This window comes from Camelus dromedarius, chromosome 1, assembly GCF_036321535.1.
Source record: "Camelus dromedarius isolate mCamDro1 chromosome 1, mCamDro1.pat, whole genome shotgun sequence".
Taxonomy (NCBI): domain Eukaryota; kingdom Metazoa; phylum Chordata; class Mammalia; order Artiodactyla; family Camelidae; genus Camelus; species Camelus dromedarius.
Genome location: NC_087436.1, coordinates 59,789,321 through 59,817,108, shown reverse-complemented (window position 1 = coordinate 59,817,108; position 27,788 = coordinate 59,789,321). Strand labels below are relative to the sequence as shown.

The following is a 27,788-nucleotide window of genomic DNA, read 5'->3' as shown; positions in this document are numbered from 1 at the left end:
GGTGAATGGCTTTTTTTTTCTTCTTTTTAACATTATACAGAATTTTTTCTGCAAGAGATCTGTACTAGTCAGGATAGGCTAGGTTATGTGTCAGTAACAAATCATTTAAAAATGTCAGTGGTTTAGCATAACAAAAGTTTATTTCTTGCTTTTGCTACATGTCAGTTTTATAAGCCAGAGCTTTGTTCTACAAAGTCATTCTGGGTCCCATACTATTGAAGGCACTATATATCCTACAGCTGCATCTTCTTGGTCACCATAGCAACAAAAGGAAATACGTAGTGGATTCATGCCTGTTCTGAACTTTATCCTAGAAGGGATGTACTTACTTCAGTTCACAACCCTACAGCCAGAACTAGGTCCAGAGCCCCACTTAACCAAGGGGAATGGGTAGGGGCAGAAGAAGTGGTTATTAGTGAGCACTAGTAATGTCTATTGACATCCAAGGGCTCATTTTATCTTGGATATTTGTAACAGTTTATATATGTCGATTCTCAGAACTTGATGAATATGTGGGTATTACTGTACACACCCTGTTTTAATAATTACTAAAAAACTTTAAATCTGAATTTAATTTTAATTATTTAATGTATACATATTTTAAAAATAATTTGACAATAAATTATACTTTCTCAGGTTATTTTTGAACATCTAATTACAATAAGTGACTGCATTGCCTAATGGCAATCATATTACTCTCACTTAATCCATGTTTTCCACATTTCACTATAAATCATAGTCCAGTTAATACAGCAAAAACATGGTTTGGCTTTCTCTAGTCTGAGTCATTTAAATTTGTAATTTAAAAAATCTGACCATAATCTCATTATGGTAAAACTTGCAGGGGAAATTAACAATTTTTGCAATGGAAATGGTTTTAAAATATACAAGCTCTAATTAGATTGCTTTGGAACCAATAATTTTTAATTGACCAAATATATGAATCTTAAAATATTTTCTACTGTAATGATTAATTGTACTTTTATGTTTAAATTATTAAAAAGAAAACAACATACCCATTTGAATCCAGAGAAAAGTAACATTTTGTTAAAATAGAGAATTTGAGGTTTTGCTAAAATTAATAAAAATATAATATCTCAAGTAATAAATTAATGAGAGATTGTATGTTTGATAATAATCTGCAATTGTCTTGCAAGGCATGTTTCTTTGACTGAAAGGGTGAGTGGAACAAAATAATTACTATCTTCTCTCACTCTTTCTTCTAACATATTTCTAAGCCTTTAGCAGTTAATAGCAATTATACAAAGGATGCTTTCCCAAATCCTCAAACCTGTCATGTTTTGTCTTGTTTGTACTCTAGAGAATGCTCTGAGTTTCATTGATTCAGTGATTATGTTTTGAATGAACCGCTTCATGTAATCTTCTAAAATTCAAAATAGAGTCTTATAACTGTCAGAATTAGAAAACTAGTGATCATAGTTACAATTTTGTGTAACAAAGAACTATGTCTATGTTGTTTCACTTTATTTAGGGATGTAATCATTTTCTTCAAGAAAATGTGTTGTGTCTAGGAAGGAAGATTTGAAACATGTTTCCTCTAACTTCACTGAGCATCAATTTCCTTGTTTCCAAAATCAGGTTATAAATATATCTCTCTTTTGAAGATCAAATGATATAACTAACATAATGCCTGCATGTTATACCCACTTAAAACATCACACATCCTATCTGTTATTTTTGTCCTTACTCTTTAAGTGTGTGTGTGTTCAAGTTTATAAAGTCTTAGAGCTAGAATTAATTTTTTGAAGTCCTGTTATTTCTTTACCTTTTATATTTTAAATTATGTGTCTTTATTATTTTTGGTAAATGTACATTTCCTGGTTTATAATTTTAGAGTCAAGGAGATATAGAAAGTAACAAATAGGCTGGGCTTTTAATATTTTTACTTTCATAGAAAATGATAAATAGTTATGGTTGTATTTGAAGTTTGGACCCAATTCCATCCACTGATAATCTCCTGTATATTGTAGAACATTTTGATCTCCAAATCACAAAACAACCTCAGGTCAGGCCTGCTCAAACAATATCACAAATGGGTCTGAGGTAGGATCAGCTCCAGGCATAGAACAATGAGTGGTTGGCCATGTCATCCAGTGCCCAGTACTTCCCAACATTCTATCTTGTCTCTGGTAATAGCCTCAACTTCAGGCCAGTAGCAAGATGGCAGCAGCATTTCTAGACCACACCTCCAGACACAGCAACATCCTAATGACAAGAGAAATCTATGACTCTGTTTCATTCTTGAGATTGAGGAAACTTTCCCCCAGAGACTCCAGTAGATTTATTAGAATTATCCCATGTCTACAAGGAATGCTAGAAAGCAGAACATAATTATCACTCATTTAGGAATGTAATAGATACTAGGGTGTCAGTTAAAGATACCACTATAGGCCACATGTTCAGCTACCCAGTATACAAACACACGTTCTTCCCATACACAGGCTCTTCCAAAAATGCCCACACCTGTCTGAAGTATATTTATATTTTCTCCAAAATGAGATAATTTGAAGATTCATTGAGTTACTAAAGCAAATTCGAGTTTAGGATCTCTGTGTTAAGTGTAGACCTTCCCATCAAGTTAGAATGTAACGGTTTATAGTCCAGTAGAAAGAGTCTTTCACTTTCTGACCAAAGCCAGCATCTTCTCATGGTGGAGAATAGGAAAGACTATTATCATTAAAAACTCCTTCTAAAAAAGGGGAAGACAACATACAGAGCTATTGCTGGAAAATACTAATGAAGAGTGGACACTCTCAGTTCTGGTAGTTGACCAAATTCCTTGTTTTCTGAATCTGCCTACTCCTTGTTCTGGTAGGGGAGGGCATTGGTGGTAACTCCCTTGTCCATATCTACCATGGGCATTTGAGGGATGGGCATGGGGAAGAATGCCTTACCCTGGGACTGCACAGTTTTAACAACTCCCTTCCCGTTCAGTGTGTTTGGTGAGCTGAAAATTGGTCTAACTATAGAAATACACTTTTGGGGAGGCTTCAAGTCACTATGGTAATGCAGTTTCCTTAAAAATGTTGGATTGTAACTCATTTGCATTCAGTTCCATGGCCTGGTCACCTAGCCAAAAAGCAGGCTCAGCAAGCCGTTTTGCCTGGAAAGTTCAGTCTTTGCCATAGACCTCAGAGTCTCATCCATCCTCTCCTTCAAACCAACACTCATTCTTTAATGGCCTCTGCCATGAGGAAAATCAGAAGAGCAGCCTGATGTGGGAAGGCACACATATAACTTGTCCTATCCATCTTCATTTTATTTACTAGGTAAATAATGTTTAACTGGAGGTGTTTGCTAGAAGTCTGGGGTTATAGGATTTTTCTTTTGTTCTAGTCAAGTACTCTGCTCAGTCTCCATTCTCACTGTCTCAGTGTGCATTACCTACAACTTGGAATAGAAAGTGTGGCTTTTCAAACCCCGAGATGTTCCACATTATTGGACTCGCAGTCAATGTACATTATAGTCCACAGACATGTTAAGCAGAATTGTATTTTACTCTTTCTCTGCTTTCTAATACATCAACTTTAGCCCATCCATAATTCTTTCTTGAAGGACTTAACTGAGTGTTGCAAGAATTAGCCCAAATACCAGCATTCTGAAAATTTCCTATCAGTTTGCAAAATGAGCAACTATTTAGCCAAACGTTTCAAAACCGCACAAGAAGCATCATGAACTATGAAACTCTAAAGAGGAGTAGATCATTCTTTCCCTTGCTTTATCTCCTCTTTTCCACCAATTCAACATTGTAGAGTCTATTACTTGTGACAACTCATTTCTGGTAACAGATTTGGTATTAGTATTCTTCTGTCACTAAGGAACTGAAAGCATCAATTAAATAAGATAAATTATGCACACAGCTGGATGTAGTGAGTTTCCCATGTGCCATATATCAGAGTTAACTCTTCTGTAATTTTCTTGACCAATCCGTTTCTCCAGGGCTGGTAGCAAAATAGCTTCACTCATTCAGACAAGATACTGACAATGACTAAAAGAGAAAGAACTTATTCCCAGGTCTCTTAGATCTAAGTAAATTTTTCACAGAGCACTGCAAAATTCTTCTCTTAACATCTAATGTAAAATTGTTGAGAACACATACTTCATAATTGACATGCCACCACCAATGAGAAGTGATTACTTCATGCTGCAAGGAAATATCTCTCTAGGAATCTGGAAGGCAAGGGACAGAAGTATTTTTTAGGGATACCTGAGCTCTGACGCTCATCTAGCTCCCCAGACCACCCCAACCTCACTCATCTTTGTTAAGATGGCCTTGTTGTTGCTGAGTTTTGTTCAGAAACCAAGAAAAGTTTGAGCGTCAAACATTTCTTTAAGTAGAACAGCATAGATTGTTAGTGTATGTTTTTCTGAGGTGGTAATATAAACCCAAATATAAAAGAGCAGAGGTAAAACAAACATTAGTCTATGTTCTCAAGTCTGTTGGAGGCTCCCTACAGGTCATGTGTTAAGGACATCTGTGCACCTCTTTAGGGAGCCAGGAGCCAGGGATAATCACATAAGACATACTGGTCTGCTCACACTCCCAATAGCCTTTCCTAGCCCTATATCTTCTGTGTCCTTTGCTAAATAATTTCTCATTCTTTTCTTTTAAAGGGTTTTCTACCTAGAAACTTAGATGATTGTCACCATATTATATACTTGTCATTCCATTAAAAATAAGTACCCTAATAAACATATACTGAATTTAAAAATTTGAGTAAGTTTTAGCCTCTCAAAAGAGTAAAGACCTACTACATTTTCCAGGTAAATAACCTTGTTAATCTTCATGCTGCATAATGTTTAATGGTGCCACTTACATGTCTCCTGTGAGCCTGTACTCACAACATCTTAATTATTACACTCATACACTGAGACAAAGGAAATGTATGACAAACCTATTTAACTGATGCATCTAAGGAACGTTTAAACACTTTAAAAGAATTATCTACTTTGGGCAGGCAAATATTTATAAAATTACCCTTTAATAAATCAACTGTGCTTTCAGATTCTGAGGCACCTCAAGACAGATAAATAAATATGTGATGTTATTATTCTGCTCAAATATATATCTGAAATATTGTCTTATTGCCATGCTAGAGGATGCTAACATTGTTTTAGGAGATAGCTAATGTACATATATCTGGGCTAAGGAGAAATAAGAAAACCTGAGTAGAGTTGCATGGTTTAACGCAGTTTTACTCACACCACATACACTCTGGTAAGATCCTACAGTTTTGCCTGACCATTTAGACATGTCAGTCCTTCTTAATATGTGCCTACTTCTATTTTCAAGGTCTTGTGATACTTTAATCTTTGCAAATGCTGAAGATACATGGCTGAGTAGTATTATAAGGACAGTGCAGTTTCTTGAACACATTACATTAGCTAAACTAAGTTCTTTAATAGATGTGTCCAGATTTTAACACTGTTAATCATAAATTACAAAATTATTTTATTTTAGCCCTTTATCACCAAAGCAATATCAAATGCAACAGTATCAAGCTTAAAATTAAATGATGTATTTTATTTTGTTCATTTCTCATTCAAATGTAACAGATAACCTATTGACTCTCAATGTAATTTCTACTTTTTTCTTATTTTAAATGCATGTTTTTCATTCTTTCTAAAGATGTCTCTTTATTTGTGGAAAGAAATGAAAGAAACTAGTACTATCCCAGAAAGATGGGCTCAGTTTCACAATGTCAGAGCCAGGGTTAAAGCTCAAGAGAGGGGACTTCTAGGAATGAGGCTGATGATGAGGTTGGGCTCATTAGATCTTATTTTACTTCACAGTGGTCTGAATCTTCAAATTCTCTCTTAAAAGTTGGCTAACATTTGTTAGTAACTAAATGGCAGTTATTGATCTAAAACTAGAGCTTTATATGTATAAACATATTTAATGGTCATGAAAATCTCGAGATAAAACTGTAAGAACAAATGTTAAAATATTGTTTCCATTTTAGAGATGTGAAAATGTTTTACAGTAATGGTTGAAAGTAATTCTTATACCAAATTCATATGTTCCCACTTACTCTTTCCCAGCTGCAAATTAGGTTTGGATTTTCTGAATTATGAAGAAAATGAAGTAATTGTAAATTGTCAATGCAATTTATACTTCATTCAGGAGAGGAAATTTGTTAACAGGATGGGATGAGTCAAGAGAAAATTTCATTGATGTGATCAGAAGAAAGTTGTGAACAAATGATAAAAAGGGGGGATACACTTGATGACTTGGAAAGGTGTCCTGTGGATGGTTCACTGCTGAATTGACTATCAGGTATAAGACTTAGTTCTTATCATATTTTGCAGTTAATGATTGTGTAACTTTTGGGAAACTCGCCAGGTTTCAGTTTCTTATAAAATAAGATATGGGTCAAAATTATTTCTTAATTCTCTAGGTTTTTCTGATACTCTGAAGTTACGCTGTCAATAATACACCAAAGCCAATCCATTCCGTAAGTGTCTAATGCATGCCTTGCACAGTACTAACTACTATGGGAAGGAAGGAAAAGAAAGAAGAAGAGGGGAAAGGAGGGAGGGAAGGGAGGAAGGGAAATTCCTATCCTTTATAATTTAGTAATCAGAAAAAAAGGCACACATGTCAAAAATTCTGTGAACAATCCTTTTGTAACAATGAAAGTGCCATGGCAATTTAGAAATTCATGTTTATTCTCATAGTCTTAACTGGGACAAATGAACTGAAGGAGAATAATGGCTAGTGTGGCAGGTAAAGGAAACTGAACTAGGAGTCAGTATTTCAAAGAAATCCCAGTGTTTGCAATATCATCCTTATTGAGTGGAAATAGTAATAATTATTGAGCATCTATCATGAATTAGGTACTTCGATAACTAATTTACATATGTTAATAACCCTCAATTTTATTGAACCAAAGTTGGAACATTCAAATTTTAGTGATTAAAAGCACAACTTATTTCTTTTTCTGGTAGAAAAATTCTGTTTGTGTTATGAGCTTTTTCATGGCTCCTTATATTCAGGAAGTTGTCGAAATTGGGTGAGCAGTCACTTAATGTTGGCTGAGCAGCTAATTTACTTAGTCTGAAGGATGATGGTAACTTTCCCTTCTTAATTGAGAGAAAAGGTCAATAGAAATTAGGAAAGACAATTTCAGTATAGTTCCTTTGTGTTCGTCATACCAGCTTTTAGTGCCAGTGAATGTTTTGTACCGTAGACCAACTTAATGGTTCAAAATGTTCTGTTTTTTGGGGGCATGGAAAATGGCTTCATGTTTGTTTGGTTTGTTTTCCTAAGCAAGTTTTCAGAGCTGAGATTTAACTCTTAAAATCTTTTTCAACCTTACAAAGAGTTAGAGCACTTATTAAATGTGGCAATCTCTGCCAAATGTTCCCTTCAGTGTAAAAAGCTCCATTAAGCCAGGATATTGAGCACTTTCTCGCTACATGATGTGCATGTGTGTTTAGGGGTGTGTGTGTGTTTCTGTGTGTGCTTTAATTTATGAAACCAATTTAAATACTGTGTTCTTAAAAAGCTGACTACAATCCTAAATTTTATAGAGAAGAAAAGATGTTTGGAAATCACTTATTATACTGCCAAATCTGAATGCCAGTGAGCTACAATTTACCAATATAATGCATTCTTTATTAATATTGCCTTCTTTTGCTTTCAGAGGGCATTTAAAGAGAAGGCCAGAATTGGAAAAAAATGATTTTTTTGCCTGATCCAGAATTTTTGATCTCTATATATTTTGGCAACCATAAGGGAACTAAAAGATGTACAATTGAAAAATAAAATGTTAAATTTGAGGGCACGTACTTTGAATAAAAGCCTCAGATAATGTGAGCTTGATAAATTCACCTAGCATAAATGAGGAATTTTGTGACTTGTGAGTCTAAAGAAGATTTAAAATGTATCTAATACAATAAAATATTGAAAGAATCAATTTGTAAACCAAATCGTTGACCTGTTCAATGATAAGATCTCACTTCTTTGCACATTTTCAATATATAAGATATCATGTGAAAGTCCTGAACTCGAAGCAGAAATGGATTTTAAGACCCTCTTTATTAGTTTACTCTTTGGGTAGATGATATTCCTTAAAGTATCATAGAGTATTAGATCTAGAATGGGGTTAAGGATGGAAGTAAATCTTTTGTTCACATAGGAGGAAAGTGCCAAGGCAAGCATTGTGATTGTCTAGGTTCATGTGAGGTTGGTCTGTTTTTACATGACATTCAGTAGCTCATTTAAATGAATGTCGACAGTTTATGAATTTGTGGAGGTAAAAAATACTGTTCACATTAGTACATTTTGTTTTACTTACTGATATTATTAAACCAAGTATTTATATCTTGATACCCTGGTAATGATATTTATAATTTTTCAAAGAATTTTCTTTACATCATGGTACAAAATTTTCATCATACTTTGAGTGCAAGCACTGTTGGTATTAAATGAACATAGTCAGATTAAGATTATTTAGAGCAATTATTGGTCAAAAGATATAGGTGACCTAGCACAGTAATTGAATTCTTCACTACTACTTAAATTTATTCAATTATTAATATTTAAATTAATTTGAATGGTGTGTTTTCTTGAAATAACTACTCTTACTAAAAACTCATTGGTTCCTTTTCCCAGATATAAAGCTTATATTCCAACTATCAATTTTAATTTATAGGCAGTGAACATTAGAGTTGGATTAACATCATGCTGATTTTTTAAATTTTGTTTTAATTGAAAATAAAGTGTGCAACCAGTCAGGGTGAATAATGTCCACAGATCTGTGCACCTGTGTCTTGTGGCTGAATTTATTTACATTCATATTAACTGATTAGCTCCTGCCAAGCCATTCCACATTCAACAATCATTCATAAAAATACTTCATTGTTTTTGTTATATATTTATCCAGGTGGATGACAGGATGGATATTCTAACATGCTGAGTATTTAGTTAAAATTAATTGAGAAACTGCTAATTTTTTAAAGCTATAAACAGAAATCTATTTAAGTATTATTAAGCAGAACTTACAAAACAAGAGCTTTCAAAAGTAGTTTAAACACCTGGTTTTGTTTTTAACCTTATTACCTACATTTATAAAAATAAACCATAGTAATAAATGACAAAATAAATCCTATCTGAATAATGCTGGTAGTTTCTGTGATATAAAGATACAGATCACAAACCTGTCCTGAAGTTGGCTCACAGTTTTAGCAAACAGACACATAAATAAATAATTTCAATGTGACATGATAATAACGAAAGGCTAGCACTTCTCTAGCTCTTTAGTTGTGTCTGCTGTGTTTTTAGTAGTTTCCTCTCACTTATTCTTCCCAGGAACCCTTAAGAGTGGGTTCTATTACCATCTCCATTTTACAGAAGACAAAACTGCTGCCCAGAAAAGATGGGTAACATGCCTAAAGTAACACAGTTAATAACTTCCTGAGCTGAAGTTGAAACCAAGCAGCCTCAGTCTCACTTGAACAAAAGAGGCAGACACGTCTACATGTGGTTGCAGCAGAGGTGATGCTGAATTGCACCTCAAGAAATGAGTAGGAATATGCTAGTTAAGGGCTGTACGGTGAAGGAAAAGGAAATTCTTATGGTGGGGGGGGCCAGGAACAGGAACAGTTGAAAGAGCTTTGGGGGATAAGAGAAGAGATTTAGTGAGGGCAAAGGGCTGTGAGACCAGTGGATGTCTGCAAAAACTGCAGCAGGTTCTTACTACCACGGCAGGGTCTGCAGGCTGTCTGAAGAAAGAAAGTTTTGGATGCCCAGACCGTGTCACAGACTTACTGAGTCAGAATCTCTGCACTGGGGCCCAAATTAGTATTTAATAGAGTACGTTAGGTGATTAACTGTTTTGTATCATAATTTTCAGGATCCTCTACAAACCTGTAAATTTGAAAATGAAAAGAAAGAAATGAAATAAAAATGTCTGGAATGAAGCCAGTAAGGTAGATGAAAACCAGATCATAGTTGATCTTTTAAATTGTCCTCTTTCTGGTTAGATTATTTCACAAAATAATAAGCAATATTTCAAAAGAATTCATGCCAAGTATTAACACAGGTTAAAAACACAGGAGTAAAGCAGTGGTTCAACAAACAAAAATGAAACGAAAATTCCTTCTTTTGTATCCTTCCTTCATGTATCCTCTAAAGCAATCCATAATAAAATGCTGATTCTTACCTACTCTTTTATCCAGATACTACATCCCCACCCCCACCCCCAAGAAGCCCATTTATTTGCTTCTTGAACAAATCTTTAGGAAACCTTTCAAAAAATATGACCAAATTCAGCATTCATTGATCTATTCATTCATGTAACCTAAATATTCTCAATCTTGGTGGCAAATAAGGATGACCTGAGAAGCTTTTTACAAAGGAGTATAAAAGGAGGAAATTGATCTATGTTTTTGTTTTTGTTTTCTAGTATCTGCTATGTGAAAGCCTTTTTATTCCGCACTCTAAGGAATACATGTGTAAAATAAGGACACTACCCACAGGGACCTTGAAATCTAGAAAGGAAGTAAGATACATACCCCCAAAATGTGATAAGTTAAAATATTATAAGAGCCCCCAAAGGGCACAGATAATGTGCTACAGGAATTCAGGGTATTGCAGTGTCGCTTACTGTTGAAAGGACTAGAGAAGTTTTCATGGAGGATTGGGCATCTGAGCTGAACTGTAAATGAAATTTGGATACTAGGGTTACTGGAGAAGGGCATTTCCAAATGTTTTGGTGAAGAGGTCGTAAAAACTGAAAGCAAGTTAAGTGTCAGGAGAAGGATTATGATTAAAAAGACTGTTAGAAATATAGCTGATAATTTGTCTTGGAAGTTGAACTCACTCAGGCTAAGTAAGGGTGAAGCAACTAAAACAGGACTTTGTTCTCAGTTTGAAGGGCCTGAATGCCAGCCTAAAGCAAGTGGAATTCATCCATGGCCTAAGGGAAATGTTGAAACCTTTCAGCAAAGGAAGGGCATGCAGTACCACGTTTCAGAAAGATCCCTCTGGTGTTAGGGTGTGGGAAGGATTGGAGAGGGGAGAGACTGAGCTGAGGGGACCTCTGGAAATACAACAGTGTAGACAAGGTTCTGATGTTTTAAATCAAGTCTTTAGTCCCATATACAGATGAAAACTTAGAAAATGGCAGAGTTTGCAAAACAAGCCCTATTTAACAATTGACATTACCCATGTATTTTGTGATTGTTTCCTTCTAAAGAGTGAAGGCGTAAAGAAATAAATAAATGGAATTAAAGCTTCATCTGCTCCCTCTTAAGGTCTTTCATAAATCGTATGTGGTGTATGTTTGCGTGTTGACTGTGTCCAGTTCTATGCAGGTAAATGGTTAACAATAAACAAATAAAAATGCCCTAATTCATAACATTTTCTAACTTCTGTAGTGTAAATAATCCTTTCTGGTGACCAATTTCAGATGATTTGTGTAATGTAAATGAACATGAGTTTGGGATGTGTTAGGAGGAAAGTTCTCTGCTACCAGTTTAGCAAAAGAGATGCCAAAATTCCATGGTCAGGATTTAGCTATTGGGACTGCACAGATTCTGGTGAACATGACAAGGTTACTTGATAATTGAGGGAGTCTGGAAAAGGATGAAATATGGAAAAAGAGGTAAACTATATGTGACTCTCAGAAACATTGCAGTATATAACACAGCAAAACAAAATTTAGATAATGGATGTAATGCTTATGTAAATACTTTTTGTTTATTCCCCTCATTCCCTTTTTTGGTTTTCCTTTGTAGTACATTGGTTAAGTTGGTCGTAGGGGTATTTGCTACAGGAAGATGCTAAACTTCTTATCTCCTCTGAGATGGATTGTGAAAGAATAATTTGGGTGAAGTCATTTTGGTTAATAGGTCACATAAACTATGTGGTGGATGTTTTCAAGACCACACCCCTCATGATATAGGGTCTAGAGAAGAGGCAGATGTCCCTCTTGCTACTCCTTACAGTTTCTTGACCAGTGTCTTTTCTGCCTCCCTAATGTTGCGGGAGAATAGGTTCTTGTCTCACGCAGGAAAGAATTTAAAAGCGAGGCATAGTAAAGTGAAAGTAAGTTTATTCAGGGAGATACACACTCCATAGACAGAGTGGGGTCTGTCTCACTCAGAAGGGGGAGCAATTTAGGAGATTAACATTCCATAGGCAGAATGTGGGCCATCTCAAAGGCGAGGGGGAGAGAGATTGAGAGGTATGGGGGTGTTTAGTTTAAAGTAAAAGTAGATGCACACTCCATAGACAGAGCATGGGCCATCACAGAAAGCAAGAGAGAGAGACCTGTTGTGGGGTAACAACAGGTATTATGGGCTCAGTAATTTCATATGCTAATGAGTAGGAGGATTATTCCAATTATTTTGGGAAAGGGTCGGGAATTTCCAGTTCTTAACCTTTTATGGTCCACCTAGGAACTGTCATGGCGCCTATGGGTGTGCCATGAGGCTCAAGTTCTACTGGAAGTCGAATCTTCTGCCACATTGGTTCTAACCACTTTGTCCTGTCCTCAGTTGCTGCGTCATTCCTTCAGTGGTTGTGCCCTGACCCCTTCCCTCCTGTCTCACTTCTTGATTCAAAGCTTCAAGTCCATCAGACTATTCTACTACTTACCCCCTTTATTGTGGTCTTTGTTAGACCTCCATCACCGTCCTCCCCCTATTCTTGAAAGATTATAAATCTTTATTTATTTTTATTATTTCCAGTATTACTCCTGAAATAGCTTTTATGTATCCATTTGTTGCTTCATCTTGGTATATCGGCTCCCTGAACTACTGTTTTTTCATGATCTTGTTCTCCATCCTCTCAGGTAGTGTGTCCAAGTGCTTACCTGACATCTGTACTCCCACGTCCAACTGGAATTTCAAACTTAACTTGAACAAACTGAATTACTGGTTTTTTTTTTTCATTTCAAATGTGTTACTTTCGCATCTTTCCTATTCTGATAAATTCCTACTTAATCCTTCTGTTTGTTTAGGCACAACATTAGAAATCATCCCTGTCTCCTATTTCTCTCCAAGTCCATGTCCAAGTCATCAGGAAATTTTTTCATTCTACCTTCAAAATCTACATATTCTCCAACCAATTTTTACCATCTATAATAATGAAACCTTGTCCAACCCATCATCAGCTCTAATCTCACTATAATCGCCTTCTTAAGCTTCCAAGCTTGCCATTCTGCAGTCTCTTCTAACCTAGCTTTTGCCACATTTTACTTTAGGCAAGTTCCCAAATCCAGTCCACACTCAAGGGGAGAGGATTATACAAGAGTGCAAATACAAGAAAAGGGATCACTGGCCTTTCTAGAAGCCACCTACTTCAGGCAACATATCCAGTTTTAAATACTAGGTCTTGCACTTAGAATTTAAAGCTAGAATATTACTAGCATTCTCTTGCAGACACAGATTTCAGCTGTCTTCCAGTTTGAAAGCTGCCAACACTGTCCTACTTATCAGCATTTAAAAGGTCTAAGAATGGAAAGGTGCTCTTTCCTTCCATTTCAGTACTACACCAGCCAAATCTGCTAATGGAAAGCTGCTCCTTATAGTTCAAAATCGACCAGCAGCAACTTGCAACTCCTAAGGCCATGGCATCTGTGCTTTAGCTGAGACTAACAATGGACATTGTCTTTCTGATGTTGTTGGGGCCTAGAGGCTTTGTTGAGGCCCATTCATCCCACAGACCACCACTTAACACTCACAAAGATGTAAAAATATCTCCTTGTCCATGGGGAAAGTCTCTATAAACTGCAGGCAACCTTCCAGGTTAAAACTCTTAGGATTTAAGGCTGAAGGCTCTCACTCAGACCTTAGCAGGAAAAAGCTGACTGCAGAGCTGTTGAACAGAACGCAGGCTCTCTGCACGTGATCCAGCTAGCAAAAGAAAGAGGAATGAGCTGACTCAAGCACACTGAGTTCATCCATCCCAAACTTACCAGCAAGGAAAGTGGTCCTTTCTTTGCTGGGCAGAGAAGCTGAGAGTGTAACTCTAGGAGAGTTCCTTCTACATGAAAGGAAAAGCCAGGAATGTAGAATAAGTGTTCCCCGCAAACTTCTAAAATTTACAAATGTTTTATTTGATGTATAATTTTATTTTCTTTAAATGCAGAAAATTAAACATAATCAGAAATATCAGTCTTTGACTTTATGATTTATTTATGTTTATGTTTAGAAAAGTCCTCCCCGTTCTATAATTGATAGCTAATGTTTACCTATATTTTCTTCAAGTTCTTCTTGGGGTTGTTTTTATATTTAGTGTTTTAATTTATTTAAAGTTATCTGAATGAAATTTAAAGTTGTATTTTCCCACCTAACATTTAACTAATCAGTTAAGTCACAGTCTATTAAGTAATTTGATATATTTCTCTTTGCCTATTGAAGGTGCAAAAAATTTATAACTCTCAAAATTCTCAAGTAAAAGTCAGTACACTAGCTTTGAAAGAATTTTGATACTATGTGTGAAGTTAGCCAGTTATGTGCGTATTCTTTAATTGAGAATTTATAATTCTACAAATGTGTTAAAAGAAATAATCACAGATCTGTTTTAAGAATATCATCACAGAGGTAATTGTAAAGAAAAGAATGGAGATGCCAGGATGTCAAAAATTAGGAGACTTATGAATAAAGTTATACTTGTATGATGGAATTTCATGCCTTTGTCAGAAAGTACACTGAAGGAAAATATTTGATGTGAGAAAACTCCTGAGAATGTAGTTGGGGGAAAAATTTAAAACAGAGAATGTGCATTTATTCCAATCAATTACATTGACAGAAAAAAACTGGGGAAAAAAGTACATACACACATATTAAATCAATGATTATCTTGAACAATTAGATTTTTGTTTGTTTATCTATCTATTTACTTAGGAATTCCTTTTTCTCATTTGTACTTTTCACACTTGTTTATCTCCTCTGATGAATTTAAGATAACTGGAAGTAGGGACTATTTTTATTAAACGTACATCATAAAATCTGGTTTGTGTTAGATTCTCATTACTGCTTGTTAAATGTTGTTAATGAAGTAAGACCATAGTTTCAGCTGTGGCAGCAGCAGAACGTACCAAGAATGTTTGAGAAAATAAACAAATCAAGGGATAGTGGAGATTCAGGTCATAAGGAGGTGCAGCAACAACTGGTTTGGATTCAGCCTTAGAGACTAGAGATCAGGGACAGAATTTCTCCCCTTGAGAGAAATAGTATGTAAAAACAGAAACTCAACCTTACAATATCTGTACAATAACTTAGGGAAATGAAATAGGGACTTTAAGGTTCAAATATCATGTACTTCCAGAATTGGGATATGAGTAGAAACTGTAGTTTCTTAAAATTGGAGAAAAACAAAAGCAAAATTAAAATGAATAAGCTTAGTCATTGCTGAGGTAACCAATACCATCATCAACAAAAATAGGCTGGTTTAAAGAAATATATTGCTAATAAGATTAGCTATTTCTATCTTAAATTACATTGTAGTGTGTCTGGCATGAAGTCATTGTGCTTTTGGAAATTGACTTTTAAATTTTTTTTAACATTTTTTATTGACTTATAATCATTTTATAATGTTGTGTCAAATTCCAGTGTAGAGCACAATTTTTCAATTATACATGAACATATATATATTCATTATCACATTTTTTTCTCTGTGAGCTACCATAAGATCTTATATATATTTCCCTGTGCTATACAGTATAGTCTTATTTATCTAGTCTACAATTTTGAAATCCCAGTCTATCTCTTCCCACCCCCTGCCCCCTTGGCAACCACAAGTTTGTATTCTATGTCTATGAGTTTATTTCTGTTTTGTATTTATGCTTTGTTTGTTTGTTTGTTTTTAGATTCCACATATGAGCGATCTCATATGGTATTTTTCTTTCTCTTTCTGGCTTACTTCACTTAGAATGACATTCTCCAGGAGCATCCATGTTGCTGCAAATAGCGTTATGTTGTTGGTTTTTATGGCTGAGTAGTATTCCATTGTATAAATATACCACATCTTCTTTATCCAGTCATCTGTTGATGGACATTTAGGCTGTTTCCATGTCTTGGCTATTGTAAATAGTGCTGCTAGGAACATTGGGGTGCATGTGTCATCCTGAAGTAGGGTTCCTTCTGGATATATGCCCAGGAGTGGGATTCCTGGGTAATATGGTAAATCTATTCCTAGTCTTTTGAGGACTCTCCATTCTGTTTTCCACAGTGGCTGCACCAAACTGCATTCCCACCAGCAGTGAAGGAGGGCTCCCTTTTCTCCATAGCCTCTCCAGCATTTGTCATTTGTGGATTTCTGAATGATGGCCATTCTGACTGGTGTGAGGTGATACCTCATTGTAGTTTTGATTTGCATTTCTCTGATATTTAGTGATATTGAGCATTTTTTTACATGTCTATTGATCATTTGTATTTCTTCCTTGGAGAATCGCTTGTTTAGGTCTTCTGCCCATTTTTGGACTGGGTTGTTTATTTTTTTCTTATTGAGTCATATGAGCTGCTTATATATTCTGGAGATCAGGCCTTTGTCGGTTTCACTTGCAAAAATTTTCTCCCATTCTGTAGGTTTTCTTCTTGTTTTACTTATGGTTTCCTTTGCTGTGCAGAAGCTTGTAAGTTTCATTAGGTCCCATTTGTTTATTCTTGCTTTTATTTCTTCTAAGACTTTTAAATTTTTAAACAAATGAGATAATACGGATTTTGTCATGATGGTGAAGCTCTAGCACTGCTTGAAGTAGGAAGCTCTTGGAATGTAAATGATTCGTGTTTCTTTATACATTTACCATAGCTTGATATAAAGCATACTTTGGGAGAATCCAGTTACTACTTTTTTCTAACTTAATACTTAACAACTGTCGACTGAAATAAATGCGCAGCCTAAAAGTTAAGAGTTATATTTTATTTGGCGGGAGGACTCAAGCCTGGATGACAGCCTCTCAGATCCTCTGAGGGACTGCTCTGAAGAGGTAGGGGAGGAGCTAAAATATATAGGAGCTTTACAACAAATACCAGGTAGTTGGAACAATAAAAGATTACTTGTTATCTAAAGAAAACCAGGCACCTCAAGTTAAAGAATTTAGTGCTTTTCTATGTATGGGAGGAAGCAAACATTTGGGCTCATTGAATTCATTCCTTTGACAAGCACCTAGCTATCTAGGGCCAGTATCCTGTCCTTTCTTATTCTGAGTCCCCTCAGAGTGCACCATTGTGAGTGGCTGCAGAGGCTGGGCTGCAGGCCTGTCCTCACGGGGGGTGGGGGGGTGGGGGGGGTGGGGTGGCAGCCGCTGATGACTTGGTTTCAGCATTCTTTGTTTACTGATATGGTTGCAGTATTTTCATTCACACAACAAATCTTCTGCTCCATAATATGGTTTCTGAATGGTTCTCTTTACTAAAAGGAAACAACTCAAATAGGTTGCCACCCTGACTTCTTAAGCCAAGTTTAGATTTTGTTGTTAGTTAATATGTTACCTAGTATCTGATTAAGAACAGTCTCTCTCTCTCTTTTTTTTTTTAAAATTGAAGTCTAGTCCAGCAACATGGATGGACTTGGAGATTGTCATTCTAAGAACAGTATCTTATTTATTTAGTTATTCTGAATCATCCCAACAAAATCTACTTGTCCCTGTTTGAGTTGATATAATTTAATTTCTGAAACTTACAAACTGCTAACTGAGTCCTGATTTCTCCTGTGGGATTCAGTCTGAAAGAATGAGCTAGTTTATATCTTTGTTATAGCCAAGTAATTTAGGTTACTTTGGGGTTTGGTCACAGCTTTGATTTAGTGACAAAGCAATGAAGTAATGAGTAGTAACTAGGATTGATCACAAAATCAGAGTAGGGTTAAAAGCAAAGCTAACTCAACACTGAGCCAGACATTTATTGGGATATTGTTGCTCTCAACTATCTTTGATTATTGATATCAGGCAGCAAGAGATTTTTTAGTTATGATTTTAAAAAAATCTCTGTGATTTTAAGAAGGTGAACTTCAACCAGAGCTATTGTTTACCTTGTGAATCTGTACTAAAGGTCTTTTGAAGTAGAGAATACATGGTGAGACAGTGTTTGTAATAGCAAAAGAGTGGGGATGCAGCACTGGTTAACTTTATTATGATATATCCATAAAATGAAATATTTTACAGCCATATAAAAGAATGAGGAAACGTATTACATACAAATACATGGTAATTTGAAAAGGCCAGTTGAAGAACACATTATCCTGTATGTATGGAAGAAAAAAATGACTATATATGTGTATATGTAGATATAGATATATAGATGTGTGTGTTTCTATTATATACATAAAATATCTGTAGAAAGTTATGCAATAAATTGGTAAGATTTGTGACTTCTGGGTGGCTGAGGACTAGAAGTGGAAGAGAAATCTTTTCCTGGAAAAAGATATTGTGCCTTTTGAATTTTGAACTATATGAATGTGTTACTAGTCAAAAGTAAATTTAAATATATATTTAAATGTATGTAATACCTATATATAATTTAAAAGGGATAAGTAAATACAGTCTTATATTTTCTTATATCAAGGAGTTTTTTAACCGAATCTCATGAAGCTCCAAATTCAAAAAAATTTATAATCTGAGTCCCTCAAAATTTAGAAATTAATTTAACAATTAATTCCAAATTTTAGATTCTATAACTTGCAACTTCCCAAGCATATTGGTTAAATCTTAGGCATATTGGTTTTTGAAAACTATTTGCCCATGTAGAACTAGGTTATGAATATGTCAAAAATGCCTTTAGGACTCAGTTTCTTTCTCTCCATTTCTTGTATTGACTCTGCACTGGGTTTGTTTCTAGGGGTGTCCCATCTACTTGGTGGCCTCTGTCAGTTCAGATGGAAACACATTCTCTGACCTTAGCAGCATGAGCTGAATGAAAGCATCTTTTTATCAAAATTCCAACACAGTTCCCAGATTTGAGCATCATTGGCTCTTGTGCTTTTTGGTGTCCAATGGGAAAGGTTGGCTAGGCCCTGGTTAAAAGCTCACAACTATTTCAAGGACATTGGATCAGCACTACTCAAAACAAATGGGATTGAGAGTCTAGGAGAAATCACTCCCCAAAGGAAAATTCAAATGTTAACACAGTGAAATGAATTGGATGTTGGAGGCAAAAACACCAGATATCAACTACAAGAATGTATTATAAAGACAAAAACCTTGCATTTTCATTCAGAGACAATGTGCCAGATAGAGAAACCTTACTCAAATTGGTAAGGTTGCTGAGCTTGGAAAGAGCTAGTTCTGATTTAGATATTGTAGTCAATTTGATGTTGCTCTCATTTTGGTTTACTGCCAAGACAATAAACAAATAAGCATGGGAAATATACTCCTTAAGGAATGAAGTGGGTAGAATCAACTTTCCCATGGTTAACTGGTTCCTCACAAAGGTGTGCTTGAAATTCAGTGGTCAGCACCCTGGACTGGAGGAGCCCAGGGCTGTTGGCTCATTGTCATCTATAGGATGTACCTGATGAAGGACACATATTAGTGCTCAAGGGTCTATCCACTAATATGTAAAGAATGTATTTCTGTGCCATAGTTAGATGCTCTGCATTTCCTTCCTTACTGACTTTTTGGGACAAAAATGTCCAGTGGGACAAACGATGGCAAAATTTAAAATCACCATGTCTAATAAAAGGAAAATATTTTCAAGAAAAGTAGCCCACTTATACTATAGAAATCTAAATTATCCAAAATTCTTTATCAGTAATAACACACTGAGTATTAAAACAGCAACACACTGTATAACTTGTGGTGTCTATTTTTTACCTAATTTTAGAACTATGAGAATGCATACTCAAATTACATTTACCACATTTGGATGACCATTTAATTTTATTAGACCTCAAGAATTACTTTCTACCATACTTTTTACTCTAACAGCTTAAACAATTTAAATATTTCACTTACATTAAAATCTGTTTATGTACTCAACATATATGAGCCAAATGATCGTGTTTCACTTCAAAAAATCCTTACAAGCGAATTTTAATTCTATAGGGCAGATCCATTAATTATGCTTTCAGAGGAGATATAATAAATGGATCTGTACTATAGAATTATGGCATTCAGCAAATATTAATAATGCAAACGCACTCTACCAAACACCTTATAAGTACCCAAACAAATAGATCATTTTACATAGTTATAGCTTTCCTTCCACATTCCCCTACGGAACAGGGAAGTATGCAAAACAATTTAACATCAGCTTTTTGGTGAGATCTTCATAGAGGATTAAAGATTCTTTGGTGGAGAGGTTATGCATCCCATTAAGATGATCTGTCAAAATTTATTTCTATGAAAGTTTTAATACCTTGGAAAGCTTACAAATGAAAGTTTAGTTATAAAAGCTTAGTTATGAAAACTTAGAAACTATGAGTATATTGACAGTCATGTATTATAATCCTGAAAAGCCTGGTTCTATTGATAATAAAGAATATTTTTAAATAAACTTTTTATTTTGAAATAGTTTCAGATTTAGAGAAAAGTTGCGCAGATAGTACAGAGAACTCTCATAAACCCCTCATCCAGTCTCCTCTATTGTTATCACCCTTCCTCAGCAGAATCCACTTATCACAACCAAGACCCCTTATTGGTACATTACTATTGACTAAACTCAGCAGTTTATTCACATATCACCAGTTTTTCCTAATGTCCTTTTTGCTGTCTGAGGGTTTTATCCAAGATGCCACTTAGTCATCATTTCCATAGCGACATAATCTGTAACAGTTCTCAGTCTTTCCTTGTCCTTGAGGACCTTGACTTTGGTCAGATTTTTGCAGAATGTCCTTCAATTTGAGTTTGTCCAGTATTTTTCTCATGATTGGACTGAAGTCATTGGCTTTGGGGAGAAAGACCACAGAGGTGAAGTACTCCTCTTATCATATATCATATTGTCTGCAGGATGTTAACTTTGATCACTTGTTTGAGCTATTGTTTGCCAAGCTTCTCTACTGTGAAGTTACCTCTCACCCCTTTTCATACTCTACTTCTTGGAAGCAAGTCACTAAACACATCCTAGGGGTGTGGATGTGATGTTAAGTCCCACCTCTTAAAGAGTTGCAGTATCTACATAAATTATTTGGATTATTTCTGTAAGAGAGATTTGTCTCTTCTCCCCAGTTATTTATTTATACAGTTGCTTATTTATTTATACATGATTTTATGATTTTTTTTGTTTTATGCTTTTAATTGTACTCCAATACTGTGTTATTTATTTTATTGCTCATATTGCTCCAGCTTTGACGCTTGGGAGCTCTCTCACATTGGCTCTTGTGTCCCTTGGGCACACCCCTGCCTTTTATCTTTCAAGCACTTTTGAGCACTTCCTTACTTTCTGGCATAAGCTGTACATTCCTTGCCTCATCCCAGAAGTCAGCTGTTTCTCCAAGGAGCCCTAGTTCCTTTATTAGAAGAAATCCAATTTCTAGGCATTGGGCATTAATAAAGAATATTTTATTTAATAAAACTGACATATTTTCCACCAGATCAGAGGAGAAATAAAATATAATTTATAGACTAAAAATATTTTGAATACTTGTAAAAATTCTCTCATTTTCATAAATAAAAAGCAACTCCCTAATTCATGAATTAAGGAAAAAGTATTTCAAAGCTGAATTTTCATTTTAATTCTTATGTGATTACACAAATGGCTGATTGCAGATTTTATACACAAAGCATCAACTGTATCAAGTGCTAGATTATTTGTGAATCCATTGAGAGTTCTTTATCTCATTATATCAAAAGAACAATACTGTGTTTCTCAAAGCTATTACAATGAGTTCATACTTGTATTTATCAGTAATACATATAATATTAGAAGCTGAGAGAGGATGTGGCATTCAAGTTTCAACAGTGGTTTAGTAAGTATTAATAGTGTCTCATACTCTTCAGTTTCCCTATTTCGTTGGTGACAAGTGTACTGAGTGTCAGAATCCTCAGGTGTATACTTTGGCCATTGACAGTTGAGCAGTGTCAACTGAATGTGGTTACATTTTCTAACTAAACATTTTAAGCATTATTTGTAGTAAGAGATAGTATTCCATTTTCCCAAATTTAACCTGGGAAAATTTTTTAGTAATAAAACAAAACTATTTTCTTCCATGCTCATTATTTATTGGGGAAAGACCACCTATTACGATTTGCAAATCCTTACTGTTCATTTTCTGGATTTATAAGAAATAAGCTTAACTTTGTATACTTATTTTTTTCTCAACAATAACTTGTAGTAAATATGACGTCAATGTTGATAGTCAGAGTAGGCACTAAATTGGTAGTCAAAGTTGGTACCAGGGCACTTGAGACTGAAGAATTCACTGAGGTCAGTTATCTGCAATTTCCAGCTTCTTAAAAATTGTCCCTGAGTATTCATATACATTTTTATGACCCATCTCATAGGAGCCAAGAAAAGCTCTATTCAGCCTCCCACCACTGTCTCCTCTAGTGTGGTGTCCTTTTCACTGAAATCTGTCGATCCTCTTCACCAATATTGTGTGGCAGCTCTTCATATGCCAAAATGACACGGTGTTTGCAGACCATCTCTATGTGCTTAAATCCTTTTTTTTCCACTGAGAAATTTGAACAGGAGGGGACTGTTCCTCAGAATTTTATTTTAAAAAGCTCTTTTTATTTCTACTTGTGCCCTCTTTCTCCTCAGAGATGAATCAACAGTAAGAGAAAGAGTCTGTGAGATGATAGACACATTGCTCTTCTTGGCATTACTGTTCTCCTCTCCTTTTAAAGCTGGCTTTCTCTCCTTCTGCCATCCATTTGTCCAGGAAGTTCCATAAGCAATCACTGTCAGGAGAATCTTTTATATTAATTTTAAGTTTCCAGTACTTTAGCAAAGACTTCCTCTCCTCCAGCAACACACTCACAAGCAGATAATAGCTTGAAATTTTGGTTTATTCAAATTAAAGTATGGTTAAGCCACCAGTAACTGTTAGATTCCCATCTCATGTGTGAGACTGGCTAAAATCTGAGGTTACTTGCTTAAATACAAAGTAATCTTCATGAAAATCCTTATACTAGAACATGTACAGTACAAATATTAAGATTATTTAATGTTCATTTAACACTAGGAAATTGCAACAACATTTTCAAAGAATAGAATCCTAACTGCTGTGTTTTTGGCCATCATGTATTGATCTGAAGGTTGATAGAAGAAAACATAAGTGAAAATCTTTAAGAACTTGAAGTAGGACAAAATTTCTCAGGTGAAGCACCAAAAGCATAAACCATAAAAAAACAAACAAATAAAAGACAATTAAGTTGGAAGGCGTTGGTTCTTTTGAAGACACTGCTAAGAAAATGAAGAGATAAGCCACAAACTGGGTGAAAATATTCAGAATAAATACATGTGACAAAGGATTTGTATCCATATAACCCAGTGAAAAAGAAAAGTAGACAAAGTATTTGAACAGACACTTCACAAAACAGGATATACTTACTAATCATCAATAGTGAGAGAACATTTTGAGGTGGTGAGAATGGTCTGTTTATACCTTGGTTTTGATGGTAGTTATACATGTGGGTACATTTGTCAAAACTCATCTAACTGTACATTTTTGAAAGTTACGTTTTAGTGTAGGTATATTATACTTCAACAAAGTTGATTTAAAGAAAAAGAGGATGAAGATGATGGATGAGATAGTTCGCAAATGTAGGGAAATTTTATTCTAAAAAACAGCAACAAAGCAAGTAGTTTCTTAAAGCTAGATGAATAGAAAGAATTCTGAAGAGCAATATGCATGAGAAGAGAGATTCATCAGAATATCTCTGGTCTGCTCAGAAGTAAGTATTTGTCCAGATTTTGGTATTTAACTTAAACATTATACTTAATGTTAAACTCAATTTGGAAAAAAATAAAAGAGATCTTAGCATACATGAGATAGAAGTAGAAAGGGGGAAAGTCTACCCAAATAGCATTTTAAGCGTATTGTTTAATCACCCTAATGTTGGAATGAAGCAGGCATTTACTGTACTTAGAACCAGAAAGCCAAGTTTAAAAACACTCAGATAATCAGAATTAGGATTGGCATTTTATAATCTGTCATTCCTTTTGTTGGGATGATTTACGTCTTTTACAGAATAGCTTTTCCATATTCTCATGGGATTGACTGGCACATTATTGTGAACCTAACATTTCTTAAGTCTCTGAAATACATTAAAAGCAAATGAAGCCATAATTCTGACAAAATAATTTATGAAGAAAATTATGAAAAAACACATACGGTTAGCTTTAAAAAAATCAAATGTAACTTAAGAGTACTTTGTTAATTTGTATTTAGATGTACAGTTGAGTCGGTATTGCTGTCATTGAACGAAAGGGTAAATGAATTAAAATATGAAGCATGGATAAGATTTGTATCTGAAGGATTTACTATAGTATTTTATCTAAAGGGTGAATAAATGAAACGACACCTAAATAACATATCACTGAAACACAAATGGGAAAACAATAAGCTACAAATTAAGATATCTTTTTCCTATTTTTTGCTATATAATTCTCAACTTGAAAATTAAGAGCAGTTTATCAGATGTCGTCATATAAGATTGATTTGCTTTTTAAAAACACTTTTCTCAAGATTTCCTAAGAGCAATAGAATTAAAGTGTCACACTGTAAGATTGATTTGAAAGTTGAAGCTAAAACAAAGTTTTCTCTAAGAATGACATTCAAAGAATCAAGGTTATATGATGCAAATTTTAGCCTGCTTTTCATGGTGCTTAGAATTGACACATTTATTTCTGGGACTTTGTGGGAGACCTCAACCCTAAAAGAAGTTAATCATGAAGCTTTATTTTGAGCTCTTCTTATGGAAGTTAAAAAACCTTCATCTGATCCAGGCTTCTAAAATTTCACAACTGAATGCCATCTCTGTCTTTTGAACAAATGATTTTTAAGGACACAATACTTTAAAATGCTATGTAAAATATCAGTACTTTAGGAAAATATCAGATAATTCAACTGCGTATGAACTGTACTCTTATCACTTGCTCAGTTTTTCATGAAAAATCTAATGATGAAAGAAACAGCTGAAGGGTCTTGGTTTTCTATTCCTGTAAAAATATTGCACTCATTTCTTATGTTAGAATCCTGAAGTGAATTCATTCTTAAGAAAACCTCTTTGTTTCTACATTACATCATATAATCAGATAGTGAAAGTCAGAAATTCACAATATTTCCTGATTTTGATCTAATAAATGGCCAAGAAGCTCTGAATACATTTAGAATTTAGTCAGTAACTAACTCACCTCAGGTATCTGGTGCATGTATTTTCCTGTTTCCTTTAGTAAATTATTGTTCAGTTTTTATCTAATTTCCTCCTTTAGCCATTTAACTCAATGTGCAGGCTTATGTCAATTTCTAAAGTAGGTACATGTTATATTAAAAATTATACTGTGTTTATAGTTCATATCTGTTGTTTCTGGACTAGACAGTCAGAATTAATCCTACTTTAATGAATATTTAAAATGTGTCCAGTTCATTGTTCATCTGAATAAAATGAACTGAAAATAATCTTTGACTAGAAAGAGACTAACGATTTTTAGCAGTTGCAGCATCTATTCTTTGGAAATATTCTTTTGTTGGAATTTAAGTCAGCCAAAGTTATCTGTCTACTTATTCCCTTATTTCAATCAAAGTTAATTCATGTTTGTGCTTTAATCTTTACTGCAAATTTGTGTCCATGTACATTTGGAAACCAAGCTGAAAAAATTTAGGTGTGCATTTTTTTCCCCAATGTTTTACTTGCTTATCTACTTAAATGGAAGAATTCCTCTGAGAGAATGAGTTAAGAACATAGTAAAATAACTTCTATTGCTACTTATTATCAGAATCTTTTTCTTGCTTTTAGGAAAAATAATGAAAAGCTTCTAACCAACATCTCTTTATTTAGGCTAATCGCTTATTTAAGAAGTTTTAATTCATCATATTTTTAAAGGACTAGAAGAACAACGTTAGCAACATTCCAATAATTCTCTTATATTTGTGTGAATCTTTTGTCCTTACATTTTTGCTTAGCTGAATGTAGTAAGAAAATTTCTCAAGAGCTATGAATATGGGAATTTTTAAAATTTAATATTTATTTTGTAATTGTAAATTAATGGTAGATATACTTTTCATGATGAATAAAAACTGGGACATAAAAATAGATAAAAAAATTTCTTCTGTATAGCACAGAGAACTATATTCAATATCTTGTAATAACTTTTAATGAAAAAGAATATGAAAATGAATATATGTATATATATATATATGCATGACTGAGACATTATGTTGTATACCAGAAATTAATACATTGTAACTGACTGTACATCAATTAAAAAAAAAAAAACTTGATACAATGATTTAAATCTCCATAAAAGGAAAAAGTGGATAACATATTTGAAAATCAGCCTGAAATTGATTGAAAAACCAACATAGTGAATGATTACAGATAGGTTAATTATCAAATAAAGGTAAAAACTATTAAAAAATGAATATATGCCTATTCATATATGACTGAAGAATTGTGCTGTATACCAGAAATTGACACAACATTGTAAACTGACTATACCTCAATTAAAAAAAAAAGGTAAAAATATAAGCTAAACAAATATAATACTAAATGTCATCCTAACATAAAATATGATTATTATATTTAATAACATGCATGTGAAATGCAAATGTAGAAGTGATAGTTTGACTAATTTCTTGATAATTATTTCTTAATAAAGAATGATTCATTATATAATAATAATTTGAATTTTTCTATACCTGTATTTCACTTGTGTATTTGTTTTTTATTTTAACAAGAAGAATTAAGTTCTAAGTTAGGAATAATAAAAATGACTACAAAAAAGGACTTTTTTAATTCAATTTTGTTTTTCTTGTAGAGTGCAGATATGAGCCCAGCAAGTAGCACTGCTTCACTTCCTGTTAGTCCTCTTACGGAAGAACCATTGCCTTTCAAGGTAAAATATAAACAAAAAAACTTTTTAAAATAATGTTTATAATATTTTAGTATCTTTAAAAATGCTTATTTTTCTATAGTAAAATAGTCTATGCATAAATGGTAAGGTTAACTGCTTTACTCTTTAAGGATCTTATTTTAAATGTTAAAATTTTATTATTGTTTTGCTCTTTTGTCATTCTAGTTGCTAAATAAAGGTAAAGCTTTGGATAGAAAATAATAGTTTAAATAACACATTGTTTGCCTTGCATGGAAGAGACAGTGTTCAATGTAATAGTTTGATGTCACATGAATTATAGGTTTCAAATCTTTTATTTATATTAATTTAAGAAATGAGTATGGCATCAAGTAGTTACATTTTCATTAGCTGGTTAAATTTTCATTGATGACTCTAGGTCATTATTAATTAATTGTGTATTCTTTACAAAATAATGGTCAAAATCAAGAATTGAAATATGAAATAATTCCTCCAACCATTGAATTTTTAAAATATTTTAGAAAATATGCAAATAAGTATTTAAGTAGTATGATTAAAATAGAATTCTTCAGTTTGGGAGGCTATATATATTACAAATATGAAATCATATTAACTAACATATTTACCTTGTTTTGCTATTTAAGATTAGGTGTTTCTCTTTAAGCCAGAACTTGTAGATCAACTATTTTATATTTGTAACAGGGATGTTTGGATTTCATTAAGATTATTGTAAATAAAGGCACTCTTTAAAATCATGGGAACGAAAAAAACCTTGGAAAGTTGGAATGATGCAATTTACTGACATGCAGTAGTTTCAGTTAGGTTGATTTAAAGACAGGTAA

General features: G+C 34.1%; 1 protein-coding gene across 5 annotated transcripts in view; it reads left to right on the top strand.

Annotated features, from left to right (window-relative positions):
- Positions 1-27,788, top strand: part of CCSER1 (coiled-coil serine rich protein 1) — a 1,104,264-nt gene that overhangs the window by 435,847 nt on the left and 640,629 nt on the right. For all 5 annotated transcript variants that reach the window (XM_031469432.2, XM_064484846.1, XM_064484851.1 and 2 more), the window contains exon 7: positions 26,893-26,970. In XM_031469432.2, the coding sequence (XP_031325292.1) occupies positions 26,893-26,970 (78 nt within the window). The remainder of the gene's footprint in view (positions 1-26,892; positions 26,971-27,788) is intronic.